This window comes from Micromesistius poutassou (genome assembly GCF_964030765.1).
Source record: "Micromesistius poutassou genome assembly, chromosome: 17".
Lineage (NCBI taxonomy): Eukaryota > Metazoa > Chordata > Actinopteri > Gadiformes > Gadidae > Micromesistius > Micromesistius poutassou.
The window spans coordinates 10733236-10752404 of NC_140287.1; the positions used below are offsets into that span (position 1 = coordinate 10733236).

Consider the following 19169-nt stretch of genomic DNA (forward strand, 5'->3'; position numbering starts at 1 on the left):
CACCGGGACAGGCTCTCGCCGTACCGCCCCCTCGATCCCGCTAGTTGCATTGCATTCTTTCGTAGTGGCAACTTCTCGACTGCAAGGGAAGCTCGGCTTCACCTAAAATTTCGAAAATTAAATGGTCAGATAGGCCTATCTATACTGTTGTGTTAACATTTCATTGATTAAAAATGACGAGTTTGTTCAGAATCAGCTGCTTATCGCAGGTCGACTGACTCGATTTCCTTCTCATACACTTACGTGTTTAATTTGCGTGTGTTTAGACAGATGGGCGCGCACACCAAGCATCACCCGCATTCATTCATTCTATTAAATACTCACTCGCGGTAAAACTATGTTTTCTCACGATCAAATACTCATCAATCCTAAAAGTAATGGGCTTGTACACGATGTCTGGGTCAAGAACATATGTGTTTGCTGTACGGTGTTTGCAGATGATGATTGCTGTATCAGCTGTTCTTTCCCAAATCATTTAACCAATCATTTACCCTAAAACTAGATTTTGTTTTGGAAGCCTGGAATATACTTTGCTCGAATGTATTATTGTAATTATTATTATTATTTTAACGCATGGCATAGCCTACTATACTTCATTCATGTTCATTCATGCAGCCCTATGGAAAAAAAATGTTTCCACAATCCACACGCTATTTCTATGCAGTTTCACACGTATGAATAATCTTTGACATCATAATATTTAACATGCATATACAAGTGTAGTGGTGCATGGTTCTTGCGGGGGAAAATCAGCTTTGCGCCGGGTGCAAACTAGCAACGACACATGCGTCGGTGTAGAAAGTCAATTGCGCCGGGCGCAAGTTTGGCTTCTGTTTGGCGCACATGGCTAATTTGCATACGCGCACAGGACTGTCGGAATGGGAACGTGTCGGACTGGCAGCATTACGGGGGCGCGATTACGGGCTGGCGGAGTTACATTTAAAAAAAGAGGAATCAATTTGTGGCGCTCGTTGTTCAATCTGTGGCGCAGCGCCACACATTGGCCTATGTGTGGGAAACACTGACACCACCAAAAATATTCATTTTTAAATTTTATTCATGTAGCCTAGTTAAGAGAGAGAACGGTAAATAAACTTGAAGGATTTTTACATCGGATAGCCAGTGGCGTTATTGTCATGACAACAGAGCAATAAAGTCAAGGTAAATCAACTCTTTCTACCAGTCAGATTCATCACAGGTCGCAACACTATATATAACCTTTAACGTTCACCTAACGTTCACCTAACATATTAAGTAGCCTGAATGAATGAATCACAGCGCTCTATAATAATTGGCGCCCATTGGCAATTTATTCACAATCAGTTGTGGGAAAGTGGCAGAAATAGACTGTATAACAGTTTGTTATGTTGAATTATGTTCATTATTTAGGCTATTTGTTTATTTATTTAGTTTGGCTCTCCTTAAATTAAATTCACGCTTCAAAACGCACGACTTTTACTTCTAAAGCGAGCTTTACTTTGAAGGCGAGCTGTCTCTGTTTCCGGCTCTCGACTTTCTTGTTCAAATATCATTGTACAACTTGGTTAATGAAACAAGCTGACGCTTTGGCGCGCTGAATTGCGTTGCACGTCTCGGACAATGAAATTAGGCAATACCCCCTAAACTGGCCTGTTTCATTATACAACGTGAACAACTGTAAATGAATTATACTTCGTACACGGACCCACCCAGCGGTGATATATCTATTTCTACATTTCTATCTATATATTTATCTTACTTGTTTCCTGACTGCCATTCATTAATATAATTGGTGTTAAAAGGAAGTACAATCCCGTTGTCTCTGAAAATAAGTATCTTTTAGCTCAGGCTGAAAATAGCCGTCGCTCTGATGTCACGTGATAGCCCTGTCATGCGACCCCGGTCACATGACTATATGAATCTGCTGTTTATGTCCTCCGGCGAGTCGCTCCTGACCACAACAAGTCACCCCTTGAGGACAATGAGGACCGTGTAAGTTATTACTGTTTAACTTGGTTTTAAGTCAACTAGAGTAGGTTATGTGTTTTGTATTAGTGTTAAGCCTTTTAGATTAGAGCTGCCAACACTAAGCTTCGGATCATATTTGGTTTTCGCGATCTTCAATGAACAACATTTAACACAGCAGTAGTCAGTTGTGTAGGTTTGTTTGGGTATTTTAAACATTAGTTAACGCGGTTGAGTCTGGTCGCCGTTGACTGCAGATGCTCTCTTTGTACCCCAGACGTCCACCGTAACTCTACTTGTTTCGTTCCTGTGACTTTGTCAGGTTGACCCTCGTCGTGGTGCTGGTCTGCAGCTCATCCGTACGACCTGGGTACCTTGAGGAGGATCAAGATGTCCTGTGAGAAAACCCACCTTTTAAAACTCTCCTGACCAAATAGATAACGTTCTTGTCTCCGTTCAGGCTTTAGTCACGATACTAGTTCTAGCCGCCTTAAATTAGGTTATATTTTGGTGTGCCACTGTTATGAATGTCACCACTGTAACCTAAGGTTTGATAAAAAAATAAGTTTGATCATTGATAAAATAAGTACTGCTATATTTATGATTGTCTGGCCAGTAAACATAGGCCTATATGTGCAGACGTAACTGTATCAGTAAGTGTATCAGCCTCAGACTGCACCCTTTAAATGAACTGTGCATTTGTAGTTGATGTATATGTATATACGTTTGCTTGCCGTCATTCCTACACTCTAATCAATCTGTGTTTCTCTGTCTTCCAGCGTTCCAGATGACTGGTCCCGTGTGGGGCCAGTTGGGCCCTCAGAGCAGCTGGAGCTGACCTTAGCCCTGAAGCAGCAGGGGGTGGACGTGCTGGAGGAGACGCTCCGCAGGGTTTCTGACCCGGACTCCCCACAATACGGTACCACACTGTCCGGTCGCTGTTCATTAAAACTAAAACTAAAACTATCTTCACTACGCTCAATGTTTAGTTCCCTGAGTGGTAGTCAGTGCCAGAAATGATAAATTACTTTCTTTTTTTATATACATCTTTGGTGAGGGTAAGGCCTTGACTCACTCGCAATCTGATGTGTAATATTTTGGTAAATTGCTTTTGTCAACCTCACACGGACGGAGTGCTCATGAACGCATCACAACCAACCATCACTACATCAAATCCAAATGCATCTTTGTTGTATTCTGGGAACGGGTTAACCTAGTGATTGTTAGTGCTTCGAACTTGGTTCTATGAACATCCTTACTGTACCGACAGTACAGTAAGGATTAGGGATGCACCGAAATGAAAATTCTTGGCCGAAACCGAAAACCGAAAATGAGGAAACCAAGGCCGAAAACCGAAAACCGAAACACCGAAATAAATTATTATGCCAATTATTAGTAGCCCTACCATTGCATTTATAGCTATGACTGTGTACTAACCTCACTAAAATCAAGGCATTGCAATTCAAAGAATAATTACAATTATTAATTATTATTAATTAATTATTATTAACAACAACACCGTTTTCCGTTTTTGCACTTTGCAGACGGTCCCTAAGCTCGGATGATAGCCGACAGCTCATAGAAGCTGTCGGCACTTTGCGAACGGTCCCTAAACTCGCGGCTGACAGCCGACAGCTCATAGAAGCTGTCTCATAGCGAGCCGTCGCTAAAGACGGCTCGTTTGGATGAAAACAAGGTTGTAGCTGGTTCTCTAGATTACTACATTTAGTCTTTTTCAGATATATGGCAATATGCCCACACCGCAGACATGTTGGCGCAGAGGCGCTTATCCAGACAAGCGTGTGCTGGCCTCGGTTTTTGTTTGCGTCATCACAATTTCCTGTTTCGGCCGTGTTGTTTCGGTGATAAAAGTGTTTCGGCCGAAAGCCGAAAATGCGCTTTTGGGCCATTTTTGGCCGAAAATTTTCGGTGGCCGAAATTTCGGTGCATCCCTAGTAAGGATGTACTTATTGCAAGTATCCCTTCCTCCACCGTCCTCCTCTGTCTCCCAAGCCAAGTACCTGAGCCTGGAGGAGGTCACCTCTCTGGTGCGGCCCTCTGACCTCACCCAGAAGGTGGTCCGCCGCTGGCTGCAGAGCCACGGGGTCTCCCGGTGTCTGTCTGTCCGCACACGTGACTTCCTGCAGTGCACCATGACGGTCCAGTGAGTACAGACGTTTCAGATCACGCGTCTCTGTTTGAAAGACGGGTGGACTCTTCTTTCCCTGGTCTTGTGACTCTGTTCCCCTTTCGTTGCCCTCGGTGATTAACAATGTCGTGTGTGTGTGTGTGTGTGTGTGCAGGGTTTGAAGTTCAAGGTTTCTTTAGAAGCATTATTCTCTTGTGTCTGTTCATTAGGGTCCCACTCTTGTGTCTGTTGATCTCTAGTGTCTCACTCTTGTGTCTTTAGGGTCTCACTCTAGTGTGTATTTCAGGTATCACTCTTGTGTATCTTTAGTGCTCACTTTTGTGTGTCTTTAGGGTTTCACTCTTTTGTGTTTCTAGGTTCTCACTCATGTCTTTGGGGTCTCACTATTGTGTTTTTTTTTGGTGAATCTCTGTAGTGTATATTTTTGGTATCACTCTAGTGTGTCTTTAGGGTCTCACTCTAGTGTGTCTTTAGGGGTCTCACTCTAGTGCAGTGGTTCTCAAACTTTTTCGGTCACCCCCCACTTTGGACAAGGGGGGATGTTCAAGCCCCACCTGCCCCCATCGCCCCAACACAACGCTAACGAAATACGCCAAGCTTAACATCTCCACATTTATTGAAGTAACATCAAGTTACATCATGTTGTATCTAAATTCTAACTCAATAACGTCAAATAACAGCAAGTTCAACAACAAGAGAAAATAAAAGTGCAGCTGTGTCATGACTTGTACCAAGTTCAGAAAAAGAGAAAATAAAAGTGCCACTTTGCAATCTGTTAAAAAAAAAAAAAAAGACGAGCAATGCATTTGGCAAGACAGGTGAGCAATTGAACTCATGAGACCTATACCTGCATGAGTGGCTGCAAAGCTGCAAGCTTAAAATGTTCAAATGTAGGCCTATTTCAAATTAAAAAAAAATCATTATTAGTGACACGTCTACAAAATATGCGAGCAGCGCCCCCCCGGCCGAGAAGAGAGCTGGAGTGTCAGCGGACACGCTATGGGACGGGGAGGACTCCAGTGACGAGGCTCAGCATCGGGACGAAGCTGCTGCTCGGTTACAACACCTAAAGACGACTCTGTCGGTGTGTGATCGCGGTGGCGAGAAGCACGGTCGTTCGTTTCCCAATATCGCTCAGATTGACAGATTTATCCTCGCCACCCCTGCTCAGTGCATCCCGCGCAGCAAGAGAGCGAGACTTCTCCGGTGCTGGATCTGATATTCAGGTCGGATGTGGTTTTAAGTTGTGCGGGTATAAGGACGGGTGCGGGTTTGCAACATGAGAGCCGTGCAGGACTCTGCTCTGCTCACCTCTCTCTCCGTCCCGCTCTGCCTCTGGCTCACACACGCTCCCCCCCCAGCCTCCGCTCTTCCGCTCGCGTCACTTTTTAAAATCCCCTTCAGAGCGAAACATGTATTTGCCACATCTTGCTCCGACTGTTTTTGACTGACTAATTTTAAAATGTTTAGCCACCCTGGCCTACAGGCAGGTTAACGAGCACAGCGACGCGGCGCCCCCGATGTAGAATGACGAGTTGGAGCGCGGCGACAGCACTTATTTTATAGCATGTATATATCTTATAGCGACATTCTGCTTGGAAATACGAGATATGACTTGTGGTCCATATCGCCCAGCCCTACTGTCAAGCTTTCACTCCTACCATAAGAAATGTGGAGTTTTCAGTGAAATTTCCTCCCGTTTGTCGCGCCCCACCTGTCACGTCTCTGTTCCCCACCAGTGGGGCGCGCCCCACACTTTGAGAACCGCTGCTCTAGTGTGTCTTTAGGGTCTCACTCTAGTGTGTCTTTAGGGTCTCACTCTTGTTTGTCTTTAGGGTCTCACTCTAGTGTGTCTTTAGGGTCTCACTCTAGTGTGTCTTTAGGGTCTCACTCTAGTGTTAATTTGTTCCAGAGTGGCGGAGGCTCTTCTTCCAGGCGCTAGGTTCCACCGCTACGTCAGAGACGGGCGTTTCCAGGTCCGGTCCTCGTCTCCGTACTCTGTCCATGACGAGGTTCACCAGCACCTGGACTTTGGTGAGTCCTGTTCGTTGACACATTCGCTCATTCACACATTCATGTATTCTACTTATTGCCGTTTTCTTCCGGACGTCCTGTTTTGTGAAGTCTATCATCTGAAATGTTTAGATCTGTTTCCTGCCTCTCCTCATGCACAGTGGGGGGTCTTCACCGCTTGCCCCCCCGGCGTCAGGATGTAGCGTCTCATGGGAGGAACAGACACCCGAAGGCTGGCCTCCACCTCGGGGTGACCCCCGCCATCCTGAGGGCTCGCTACAACCTCACCGGCTCCGACGTTGGCTCCTCCCAGAACAACAGCCAGGCTGTAGCCCAGGTGGGGATAAGATACCAGCCACCTAAGTGGGTGGTCTAAACCGTTTCTCGCTTGATTCAGATTCCAACAAGCGTCTTCTCCTTCATGTTTCTTGTCCTCTGTAGTTCCTGGAGCAGTACTACCACCCTGCAGACCTGGCTGAGTTCATGAGCATGTTCGGAGGGAGCTTCCAGCACCTGTCCCTGGTGGACCGGGTGGTGGGCACCCAGGGGGCCGGCCGGGCGGGCCTGGAGGCCAGCCTGGACGTGGAGTACATCATGAGCACTGGGGCCAACATACCCACCTGGGTCTTCACCAACCCGGGTAGGGGACTGCTTGGTTCAGGGTGGAGATGTTCCGATACCATTTTTTTTTTTTCAGATTTCTGGTAGTATTCCATTTTAGGTAGTATCGGAGGAATTTTCAATACTGGAATCGGTATCGGAACAACTCTAGATCAGGGTACTAACTACTAGAACACTTCTCCTTCTAATCGCTAAACAAAGGAGATGTGAGCTTTGCACAGTCCTAAAGTAAATAAACAAATGGAAACCTTTTGCTTGCATTTAAATCCCGTTTGCATAGTTGGATGGGGTCAAAAGTCCCCCACTGATAGTGGAGGGAAAACAAACTTTTGTATTGCAAAGTAAAAATTGATTAAAAATTGCCTATGAGTGATCTTGACAGCGTTCTTCACGTCATAAGATGACCACGTGTTGAGTGTGTGCTTAAGCCTGTGTATGGGCTAGTAATGATTTGAATGGAGGGCATCGTTGACGCTGTGACTGTTCTCCCTCTCCCTCCCCACCCGGCCCCTCGCGGTGCCGCTCCGTCCCCAGGTCGTCACGAGAGCCAGGAGCCCTTCCTCCAGTGGATGGTGCTGATCAGCAACATGTCGGCCCTGCCCTGGGTGCACACGGTCAGCTACGGAGACGACGAGGACAGCCTGTCCAACGCCTACATGACGCGCATCAACACCGAGTTCATGAAGGCGGGCGTCCGCGGCGTCTCCCTGCTCTTCGCTTCCGGTACCGCGGCACGGGAACCAGGGACAGGGGAATCAGGGACACACATCTTACCAGGGGAACCAGGGACACTCACCTCTGCGGCCATTCATTGAAGTAGCTGTAGATTAGAGGCATGCATGAATGGAGATATGAGGTCAACCAAATCTATACACATTGCTTAAATGTTTAGGGTGCAATATTGTTTAAATATATATATATATATACAAAATATGTAAGTTTTTATATATGTAATAACATTTCATAATTCATTGTCTGGATAAAGGCTGATCTAAATGGTAATCTAAATATAATTTAGCCTTGAGCTTTTTGGCTACAGGGCAAAATGTGAATGAGATTATAATTTTGAATTTGAATACTGAATGTGTTAACAGCAGTTGGAGGCCCTCTGGTATAGATCACTTCTAAATGTATATATATATTTTTTTATATATCAGATGCATCTCCTGTCTCAATTCAGCAGGTGTGTGGGGTTTGCACTCCAATATGATTGTATCATCTTAATCATATATTATTTGACGTACTTGTTTACTCTGTTCTCTCCGTTACTAGGGGACAGCGGGGCGGGCTGCAGACATCTGACTAAAGAGAAGAACTGCTTCCGGCCCAGTTTCCCTGCCTCCAGGTAAACTCGACACAACCAAACCCCAGCAGCAGCAGTGGGGGTGACATGTAGTATTGACTCATCTGGGACTCTCAAAGCTAAAGTAATATTCATGGGCTGATATTTACCTGAAGGCTATAGTACCGTTCCATTCAAGGTGACGTCTACAGCGACCTTCTCTGGTCCAGAGACCCTCAGTGGACAGCTGTGATGAACCTCACTGTAAAGCTCTGTCCCCTGCCTCCTTCCCCCTCAGCCCCTACGTCACCACAGTGGGTGGGACGTCCTTTAAGAACCCCTTCAAGATGACTTATGAAGTCACCGATTACATCAGCGGCGGAGGCTTCAGCAACGTGTTCAAGACACCCGACTACCAGGTACCACAACCAGGAGTACCCTGTACTCTACACTGAGGCTGCAGGAACTAAACCTCTGGCCTCCTGGGTGTCCGCTCTCAAGACTAAAGTACTGCATCCGTCCTGACGGGAAGTGACCTCACAGGAAGTACAGGACAGTGTTGGGAGTTAAACAGAGATGCAAATCCTTTTTTGAATACAAATATGCTAAAGCTACATGAAACATATCTATATTCACAATAGGCAAGATAGGATGATTAGTATTATTAGTAGGAGGTTATTGACTACATGGTACAGTTGGGTTTTGTTTGGAAAGTAGTCAAATATGTGCCAGTGAAGCCCCGTGTGTGTGTGTGTGTGTGTGTGTGTGTGTGTGTGTGTGTGTGTGTGTGTGTGTGTGTGTGTGTGTGTGTGTGTGTGTGTGTGTGTGTGTGTGTGTGTGTGTGTGTGTGTGTGTGTGTGTTCCCTCGCCCCCCAGGCCAGTGCGGTGAATGCCTACATGCAGACAGTGGGAGGAGGGCTCCCCCCACTGACCTACTTCAACACCAGTGGCAGAGCCTACCCGGACCTCGCTGCCCTGTCTGATAACTACTGGGTGGTCAGCAACAGAATGCCTGTCCCCTGGGTCTCTGGCACCTCGGTAAATGTTCACACACCTTAATCTCTAATGTATGTGTGATGTGTTCAGAGATCACCTTCACTCTGCATAGCCTCCCCCTACACCCCTCCTAGTGGTATGTTATACGTCCTGGCACTTAAAAATAGTACTTAGCATTGTATAGCATCTTATCCTAGCTATCTTTGTTGTAAGCAGGAAATGGGTCGACCTAGCAATTGTTGGTTCTTGGCACTTGGTTCTATGAACATCCTTACTGTACCGACAGCAATATATTGTTTCTCTTTCTTCTGACAAATGTACTTACTGTAAGTCGTTTTGGATAAAAGCGCGGTGTGTAATGTTACATGCAGGCAGCTCTGTAGGGTCATGCTCTGGTCATGTTGTGGTGGGCAGTGGACTTGATGTAACGGCAGATCACGCAGTCGACTTCATAGGTCTCTCCCCCCCGGCTCTTCTCCTGCAGGCGTCCACCCCTGTGGTCGGAGGCATGCTGGCTCTGATCAACGACCAGCGGCTTCTAAAAGGCCTTCCCCCCCTCGGCTTCCTCAACCCCCGCCTCTACAAGCTCCAGGGAGAGGCCATGTTTGACGTGGGTCCACACACTACTCTGTTTCGCTCGTTCTCCTCATACCTCACCTCAACTGTGCCGCTGTCTGCCCTTAGAACACATGGTCTGACAGGCCTCAGATCAGTTTCCTAAACACTGTACGCTCCGCACTTCCCACAGGTGACGGAGGGCTGCCACCTGAGCTGTCTGGACGAGACGGTCCAGGGACGGGGCTTCTGCGCGGCCCCCTCGTGGGACCCCGTGACGGGTTGGGGGACGCCAAACTACCCGGCGCTGCTTGCCGCCCTTCTGGACAAGTGAGGCACTGCAGGGCTGAACTGCTCCTCCTACATCCGGTGTCCTCACCGACTGGAGGTAGTGTGAACACATCCAGAATCACAACAGGGTAGTCTCCATAGTATATTTCTAGTTCAACTGTAGGCCTGTTCAGGGCCAGCCAGGGATGGTTTAATATTGTTTCAGTCCAACGGTAGGACTCTCATCGTAGCGCCAAACACTGCCTCTCAGATGCCTATGGAACAATGCAGGGTGTGGGATTGGGATTGAGGAGAATACCATGAATTGCTGATTCAGTTATTCTTTGCATTTCACAGAAGCCGAAAGATGGTTTTAAATGTCAATCTTATGAAGGGGAATGGTGGAGATAGAAGATGCAATTAATGAACATTTTATGCATTACATAAAATGGGATTGCTATTTTACGTACAATTAAGGCTCTTCAAATTTCTGAAGCATATTAATTGATTTTTCAGACTTACGCTGGCGACACAAATCACTTTATTTTTAAGTGTAGTATAATGTATATACTACTACTATACTTTTATCGCTAAGATCAAAATCGTTATTATATAGTAGTATTTTCGATTATGTATCAAATTGTGCATGGTTATTCTCAGGTAGTTTGTAAGTAAATGTTTAGGGTGGCACTATCGTAAGTAATAAGTCATTTTTAAACCATATGGACATAAAAGTTTTGTGTATTTATATTTGGTTCAGTTTGTCACCTCTTTTCTGATTTTATTTTTGTGTTTGTGTGTGTGGATGGACGTGTGGAGAGACTAATGGACTGTATATTGAAATTGTTTTGCATGGACGACCAAAAGGCTGCATATCGGTCATTCACTGGTAGCTGACCAGTAGCCTGAACAGATGCCCTAAGCTTTATGCAAACGTTGCTCGGCAGTATTCTACACCAGCAGTGCTGCATGTTAATGTTTTATATTTGACCCCAACCCAACTCACATGAATAAAAGGCTATCAGCAGTGATGTTTCATGTGTCAATGAATTCATTGGTTCATAAATAAACATCAAGATCATCTGTTATTTTTTACATTTGCACATAATTATTTATTTATTGGGATATTATATTTCTAATAATAACTAGAAAAAACATGGAATGAATAAATCGAGGAAAAGGAGGTATAGAAAAATGATGTTGAGAATAAAATCAAGGGATCATCGAGAGAAGCTAAGGGCTGCGGCAAGTACTAACGGCTGTGGCCTGCGGGAAGGCGGAGTTGGACGTCTAACCACGCCCACATCCGGATTGGAAGGTCCAGCCCCGCCCACATCCAATACCTTTATCGTGCTTCATTCAGGACGAAACTTGCTGCATTTACGAGACCTGCGAACTGAAGGATTTCGTTTTCTTTTGGACTGTTTGGACGCCCCCCGTAAATATACGTATTCTTCACATATTCTTTCAGTGAGCGGTGATTATTTGTGAAATTGTGCAAACGGGGGGGGGTCATATTAATTCTGCCATGTCGATTGCAGGGTCATGTCAAAATAAAATGACATCGCCGGGGAGGTTATGCATAAAGCATACTTGCCAACTCTCCCGATTTTTAACCCTATCTCCCGCGATGCTTCCGGTCAGTAATTTCTCCCGTTAATCTCCCGATTTTACAGTGACGGAAACAAGTAAGATTGTGCGGGATTCGCAGTATCTGGCAACCCTGGCCTATTTGATTTATTAATAATTTATTTTAGATTTTTTTTGTTTGCATGTGTTTCTATTTTTGGGAATACAATATTTATTGAATACATTCAGTGCTCATTCAGTATTTCTATTAATGCTGTTTGGCTTAATACTAACTGGAGATGATGTCTTTCAATAGAATAATCTTATTTGTTTCAGTTGATTTGTTTTCAGTCCTGGAACCGTCACCTTATCGTGGTGGAGAGGTTTGCGTGTCCCTGTGAACCTGAGGGCTGTGTTGTCTGGAGCCATGTGCTCCTGGTAGGGTCTCCCATGGCAGAGTGGTCTCAGGTGAGGGGCCAGACTAAGAATGGTTCAGAAGACCCCATGAATACATCAAAAAGAGGAGGAGAGACCCTGCCCGGAGGAAGCCCGGGGCCCCCGTCTGGAGCCAGGCCCAGACGAGGGGCTCGCCGGCGAGCGCCTGGTGGCCGGGTTTGCCACGGAGCCCGGCCGGGCACAGCCCGAACAAGCTACGTGGCACCCCCCCCCTCTTCGCCCTGTGGGCCCACCACCTGCAGGGAGACCCGCTGGGGTCGGGTGCGCTGCCACATGGGTGGCAGTGAAAGGCAGGGGTCCCGACGGACCAGACCCGAGCGGCAGAAGCTGGCTCTGGGGACGTGGAACGTTACCTCACTGTGGGGAAAGGAACCGGAGCTTGTGAGGGAGGTGGAGCGCTACCAGTTAGATCTGGTGGGGCTCACCTCTACGCACAGTCTCAGCTCTGGTACCGTACTCCTGGATAGGGGTTGGACTCTATTCTTCTCTGGAGTTGCCCAGGGCGTGAGGCGCCGGGCGGGTGTGGGGATACTCATAAACCCCCGGCTGAGTGCCGCGGTGTTGGAGTTTACCCCGGTGGATGAGAGGGTCGCCTCCCTACGCCTAAGGGTGGTGGGGGGGAAAACTCTGACTATTGTTTGTGCATATGCACCGAACAGCAGTTCAGAGTACTCGGCCTTCTTGGAGACCCTGAATGGAGTCCTGTATGGGGCTCCGGTAGGGGACCCCGTAGTTCTGCTGGGAGACTTCAACGCCCACGTGGGCAACGATGGAGACACCTGGAGAGGCGTGGTGGGGAGGAACGGCCTCCCTGATCTAAACCCTAGTGGTCGTTTGTTACTGGACTTCTGTGCTAGCCATGGATTGTCCATAACGAACACCATGTTCGAACATAAGGGTGCTCATAAGTGTACCTGGTACCAGAGTACCCTAGGCCGAAGATCGATGATCGATTTCGTGATCGTGTCATCTGATCTGAGGCCGTATGTTTTGGACACTCGGGTGAAGAGAGGGGCGGAACTGTCAACCGACCACCATCTGGTGGTGAGTTGGATCAGGGAATGGGGGAAGAGTCTGGACAGACCTGGTAAGCCCAAACGGGTAGTGCGGGTGAATTGGGAACGTCTGGAGGAGGCTCCCGTCCTAGAGATCTTCAACTCACACCTCCGGCGGAGCTTTTCTAGCATCCCTGTGGAGGTTGGGGGCATTGAGCCAGAGTGGGCAGTGTTCAAAGCCTCCATTGCTGAAGCTGCGGTGGTGAGCTGTGGCCTCAGGGTCTTAGGTTCCTCAAGGGGCGGTAACCCTCGGACACCGTGGTGGACACCGGTGGTCAGGGAAGCCGTCCGACTGAAGAAGGAGGCCTTCCGGGGTATGTTATCCCGGAGGACTCCTGACGCAGTTGCAGGGTACCGGCAGGCTCGAAGGGCTGCAGCCGCTGCCGTGTCGGAGGCTAAGCAGCGGGTGTGGGAGAAGTTCGGAGAGGACATGGAGAAGGACTTTCGGTCGACACCAAAGTGTTTCTGGAAGACCATCCGACACCTCAGAAGGGGGAAACGGGGAAACATCCAAGCTGTGTACAGTAAGGGTGGGACTCTGTTGACCTCGACTGAGGAGGTAGTCGAACGTTGGAAGGAACACTTTGAGGAACTCCTGAATCCGACTAACACGTCCTCTATGTTGGAGGCAGAGCTCGAGGTTGATGGTGGTTCATCGTCAATTTCCCTGGTGGAAGTCACTGAGGTAGTTAAACATCTCCGCAGTGGCAAAGCCCCAGGGATTGATGAGATCCAGCCAGAAATGCTAAAGGCTCTGGGTGTTGAGGGGCTGTCTTGGCTGACACGCCTATTCAACATTGCGTGGGAGTCTGGTACAGTGCCAAAGGAGTGGCAAACCGGGGTGGTGGTTCCCCTGTTCAAAAAGGGGGACCGGAGAGTGTGTGCCAATTACCGGGGTATCACACTTCTCAGCCTCCCTGGGAAAGTCTACTCTAAGGTGCTGGAAAGGAGGGTTCGGCCGATTGTCGAACCTCAGATTGAAGAGGAACAATGCGGTTTCCGCCCTGGACGTGGAACTACGGATCAGCTCTTCACTCTCGCAAGGATCCTGGAGGGGGCCTGGGAGTATGCCCATCCGGTCTACATGTGTTTTGTGGATTTGGAGAAGGCATATGACCGGGTCCCCCGGGAGAAACTGTGGGAGGTGCTGCGGGAGTACGGGGTAAGGGGTTCATTCCTCAGGGCCATCCAATCTCTGTACTCCCAAAGCGAGAGCTGTGTCCGCATTCTCGGCAGCCAATCAGTTCCGTTCCCGGTGGGTGTTGGCCTCCGCCAGGGCTGCGCCTTGTCACCAATCCTGTTTGTGATATTCATGGACAGGATATCGAGGCGTAGTCGTGGTGGGGAGGGGTTGCAGTTCGGTGATCTGAGGATCGCATCACTGCTCTTTGCAGATGATGTGGTCCTAATGGCATCATCGGCCTGTGACCTTCAGCACTCACTGGATCGGCTGGCTGCCGAGTGTGAAGCGGCTGGGATGAAGATCAGCACCACTAAATCTGAGGCCATGACTCTTAGCAGGAAACCGGTGGATTGCCCTCTCCGGGTAGGAAATGAGTCCTTAGCCCAAGTGAAGGAGTTTAAGTACCTCGGGGTCTTGTTCGCGAGTGAGGGTACGATGGAGCGTGAGATTGGCCGGAGAATCGGAGCAGCGGGGGCGGTATTGCGTTCGCTGTACCGCACTGTTGTGACGAAAAGAGAGCTGAGCCGCAAGGCAAAGCTCTCGATCTACCGGTCGATCTTCGTTCCTACCCTCACCTATGGTCATGAGGGGTGGGTGATGACCGAAAGGACGAGATCGCGGATACAAGCGGCCGAGATGAGTTTTCTCAGGAGGGTGGCTGGCTTCTCCCTTAGGGATAGGGTGAGAAGTTCAGTCATCCGGGAGGAACTCGGATTAGAGCCGCTGCTCCTTTGCTTAGAAAGGAGTCAGTTGAGGTGGTTCGGGCATCTGGTAAGGATGCCCACTGGACGCCTCCCTTGGGAGGTGTTCCAGGCACGACCAGTGGGGAGGAGACCCCGGGGAAGACCCAGGACTAGGTGGAGAGATTATATCTCAACACTGGCCTGGGAACGCCTCGGGATCCCCCCGTCAGAGCTGGTCAATGTGGCCCGGGAAAGGGAAGTCTGGGGCCCCCTGCTTGAGCTGCTGCCCCCGCGACCCGACCCCGGATAAGCGGACGACGATGAGGATGAGGATGTTTCAGTTGCCATCTTGCCTGTTGGAGATCATATTTGCTGAGGTGGCCCTTCATGATGGAGACGGAGCTCTAATGACCCTGTCCCTGGTGTGTTCCTGCTTCAAAGCAGTGGTGGAAATGGAATACTTCAGGAGTAAATTGCATTTTCTGTGGCTTGACAGTAAGATTACAAAAATTCCTGTAGCTATACAGTTATGGTTATATAATGCATGTTTTCCATGTTAAATCAATTTGAGAAATCATCTTTTTCTCAAAATTGTCTCCAACAGGTGTTGCAAACTGGACCAAGTTCTCAGCAGACTTTTACCAAATGTACACTCTGGATTCGTTTAGAGAGGGCAGGATGACATTCAAAAACTGCATACCAGGGGCCTCATGTACAAAGCTTGCTTACGCACAACTAAATGCCTGGCTTACTCACATTTCTGCTGCATTTTGTCAGTTGGCGGCACATAGAGGCAATGCAGCGCAACAACATTAAGCCTACGCGATCACGAGTCATGAAGTAATATTGCAATATGAGGCGAGTTCAAAGTGGATTTGAACGTCGGAATGCGTGATCTTAAATGCGCTTCAATCATGCGTTATTGTTGTCGAGACGCATAATGTGACACTGTTGTTTATGGGGTGCCGTTTGTAAAAATTCGGTTACATTTTTTTAGCTGATACATTTTCAACATTTAGCTCACTTTCCTCACATTTAGCGCATTTTCCTCACATTTGAGACAGAAATTCATGTAAAACAACACGTTATAATATGTTCAAATGTAAAAAATCCATGTTAAAAATGATATATAAATGTTATATCTAAATCTAAATGTTATATCTAAATCTAAATGTTAAATCTAAATCTAAATGTTAAATCTAAATCTAAATGTTAAATCTAAATCTAAATGTTACATTTATATCTAAATGTTAAATGTTAAATCTAAATGTTATATCTAAATCTAAATCTTAAATTCATATCTAAATGTTAAATGTTAAATTTAAATCTAAATGTTAAATGTTAAATCTAAATGTTAAATCTAAATCTAAATGTTAAATCTAAATATAAATGTTAAATATAAATATAATAATAATAATAATAATAAATTTTATTTGTAACGCACTTTATATTTACTAAAAAATCTCAAAGTGCTACAAAGTGCTAAATATAAATGTTAAATCTAAATGTTAAATGTTAATTATAAAACGGGGGGCCTAAATCAAGCGATCTGACCAATCAGATCGCTTGATTTAGGCCCCCCGTTTTATAAATATATTTATAAAATGGGGGGCCTAAATCAAGCGATCTGATTGGTTCCCAACCGTTGTATATTGAGCGTATACACACAGCTATGACGCCCGTTCAGTTTACAGAGTTCAGTATCACTCCGCGCCTAACTCTAACTGTTGTTTATGTATATATAAAAGCGATAGCGTAGTTCACTGAAGCCTAAAAAACATGTTGATTGCTGGAGAGGGTGGAAATGTTGTAAAGCAATAGGCACACGGTCGGCAATTTAGCCTACTATCGAGTTCGAGTGAACTCGATAGAAGGCTAAATTGCCGGCGAACCAAGCTACCGTCTTTAGCCTAGCCTTCTCTCTGAAGGACGCTACAGTGTGTTGCATAGCAACCGCCGTACACTTTGCCGGCAGCCAGGAGGGACTACTTTTTTGTATTCGTTAAAAAAAAATGCTTTTCCGACTTTCTAGCTTTTTCAAAATTGAGGGTGTCTATGACTTTCATTTCGCCATATTTACGTAACCGTTTTATAAAAGCAATAGATCACTTCAGTCAGTGATATACGGTCATTATACCACAGTGAAGGGGGTCGCCGCCCCTCCGCTGCGCGTCGGGACGGACAACGCCCCTTAACTGTGGTATAATGAGCGTATACCACAGCCTGTCGTGATCTATTGCTTAAATGTAAATGTTAAATCTAAATGGGTCGCCAAGTGTAAAGCTAAATGTTTAGAAAATATTCAAATCCCCAAGGAAACCACGCCCACTGCAGTGGCTTCAAATCGTGCGGCAACGATCGCACGGCCCCGCCCCCCTCCCCCGGACTTGTGGTGAAAGGCAGGCGGGCATGGCCGGTTCTCTTAGAGTCCTAGACATCGAACGGGCGGTTATTGCAGCTGTACGGGCTGCACTCCAGGGTGTTGCTCCCCCGGTCCGTCCGATGTCTAGGACTCTAGTATGGCAAGCCGAGTGTGCCCGCCTGCCTTTCACCACAAGTCCGGGGGAGGGGGGCGGGGCCGTGCGATCGTTGCCGCGCGATTTGAAGCCACTGCAGTGGGCGTGGTTTCCTTGGGGATTTGAATATTTTCTAAACATTTAGCTTTACACTTGGCGACCCATTTATATTTAACATTTAGATTTAACATTTAACATTTAGATTTATATACAACATTTAGATTTAGATTTAACATTTAGATTTAGATTTAACATTTAGATTTAGATTTAACATTTAGATTTAGATTTAACATTTAGATTTAGATTTAACATTTAGATTTAGATATAACATTTATATATAATTTTTAACATGGATTTTTTTTACATTTGAACATATTGTTGAAAATTACATATAACGTGTTGTTTTACATGAATTTCTGTCTCAAATGTGAGGAAAATGCGCTAAATGTGACGAAAGTGAGCTAAATGTTGAAAATATATCAGCTAAAAAATTTTAACCTAATTTTTACAAACGGCACCCCATAGTTGTTAGGCTAAACTTAAACAGACCCATAAAACTAAATTGTCAATATTGCAATTAAAAGGAAGCCCCAGCAATATTATTTTCAGTGATGGCTTGTTCATTAAACGTTGCATATTTTCCGGACCACGCATGACATATGATCTCTCTTCACACATTTGTTGTGAAATTCTTGACTGCAATATTATTATGTGATGTTGAGTGGAGTAAGCACAAGCCATTGTTACTTAAAATCAATCCATCAATGAACCAGTCGGCCAATTTCGAATTATGTACATATTATTGACACATTGGGTGTATGGATACAACCTATCGTCAGCATGCATCCAAATAAATGAGAATATAAAAGCATGCGCAAAATGTGACAATAATCGATAGGTTGACAATGGCAGTGTTGGCCTTGTTAGAAGATGGTTGCATTCAAAATTAACGGGTGTTCCGCGACTATTATGATTTTTTGGTCAAAAAGGAGCCGATCCCAAATCACAGCTGCCACCCTTTGCTCAAATAGGGCGAGCTTCCAGATTCCGCCCCGCTGCGCTCTGACCCACGCTTCTCCGGTAGGCAGAGACCTTTCTTTTTACGTCCACCTTGACGTCCGACCACTTTTTTTTATGTCAGCCACAGTTCGGCTTTCCGCCCCAACCTCATTGACCGACTTGGCAACGTTTTCCCACGCCAGTCTTTTGCTTTTGGTGCTGATTCCGGAGGAAAGAGAGCCAAACAAGATCTTATTTCTGGCCTCTACCTCCGAAATCAGCACCTCCACCTCGCATTCACTAAAGTTATTTTTTCTTCCTTTCTCCATGTTCTCCTTTCTCCTAACGAGCGCACTACTGCAGGCCTAGTTATACGAATTAGCATATTAAATGAGGGAGGAGACTGGGTGGAGAGACGGGCTCGTGCATGTGCGCTCAATTTCACGTTAATTGGGATGTACAAATAGCCTGGTGCTACCAGACCATCGTACTTCATTTCATTTGTACAGAAGGTCTGGAACTGCTGTAATTGGCAAACGTTCACTCACTTGGAGGCGGGTGTCTGTTGAAGTTTAAAACTATTGGATCTGCCCAGTGCCACTCTGGATCTGCCATAACCAATCGCAATAGCGTTTGGTCGTGACGTATGTCATACGTCTCCGGGTGGCAGAACGAGCGGCTACCACTGACCAGAAGCCATCCAGCCGGCTGTAAACACAAATAATAATAATAAATAATAAATAAATAAATAACAATAAAGACTATGTCACACAGTCAACAAAACATTGTTGTTGATCTGAAGTTGAAACGATGACGAAAACTATATTAATATAATATAATATATTATATATATATATATATATTAATGAGACGTCCCG

The 19169-nt window shown here is 46.3% G+C and overlaps 1 protein-coding gene across 1 annotated transcript; it reads left to right on the plus strand.

The window, feature by feature from the left end:
- Positions 1–1588: 1588 nt before the first annotated feature.
- On the plus strand, positions 1589–10857 carry tpp1 (tripeptidyl peptidase I). Its single transcript, XM_084482524.1, has 13 exons — positions 1589–1971; positions 2267–2341; positions 2724–2863; positions 3958–4108; positions 6006–6127; positions 6268–6443; positions 6548–6746; positions 7262–7450; positions 8000–8072; positions 8308–8428; positions 8886–9047; positions 9490–9615; positions 9754–10857. Exons 1-13 carry the CDS (start codon positions 1850–1852, stop codon positions 9892–9894), a joined length of 1797 nt encoding a protein of 598 aa, XP_084338650.1. The 5' UTR covers positions 1589–1849; the 3' UTR covers positions 9895–10857.
- The last annotated feature ends 8312 nt before the right edge of the window (positions 10858–19169 follow it).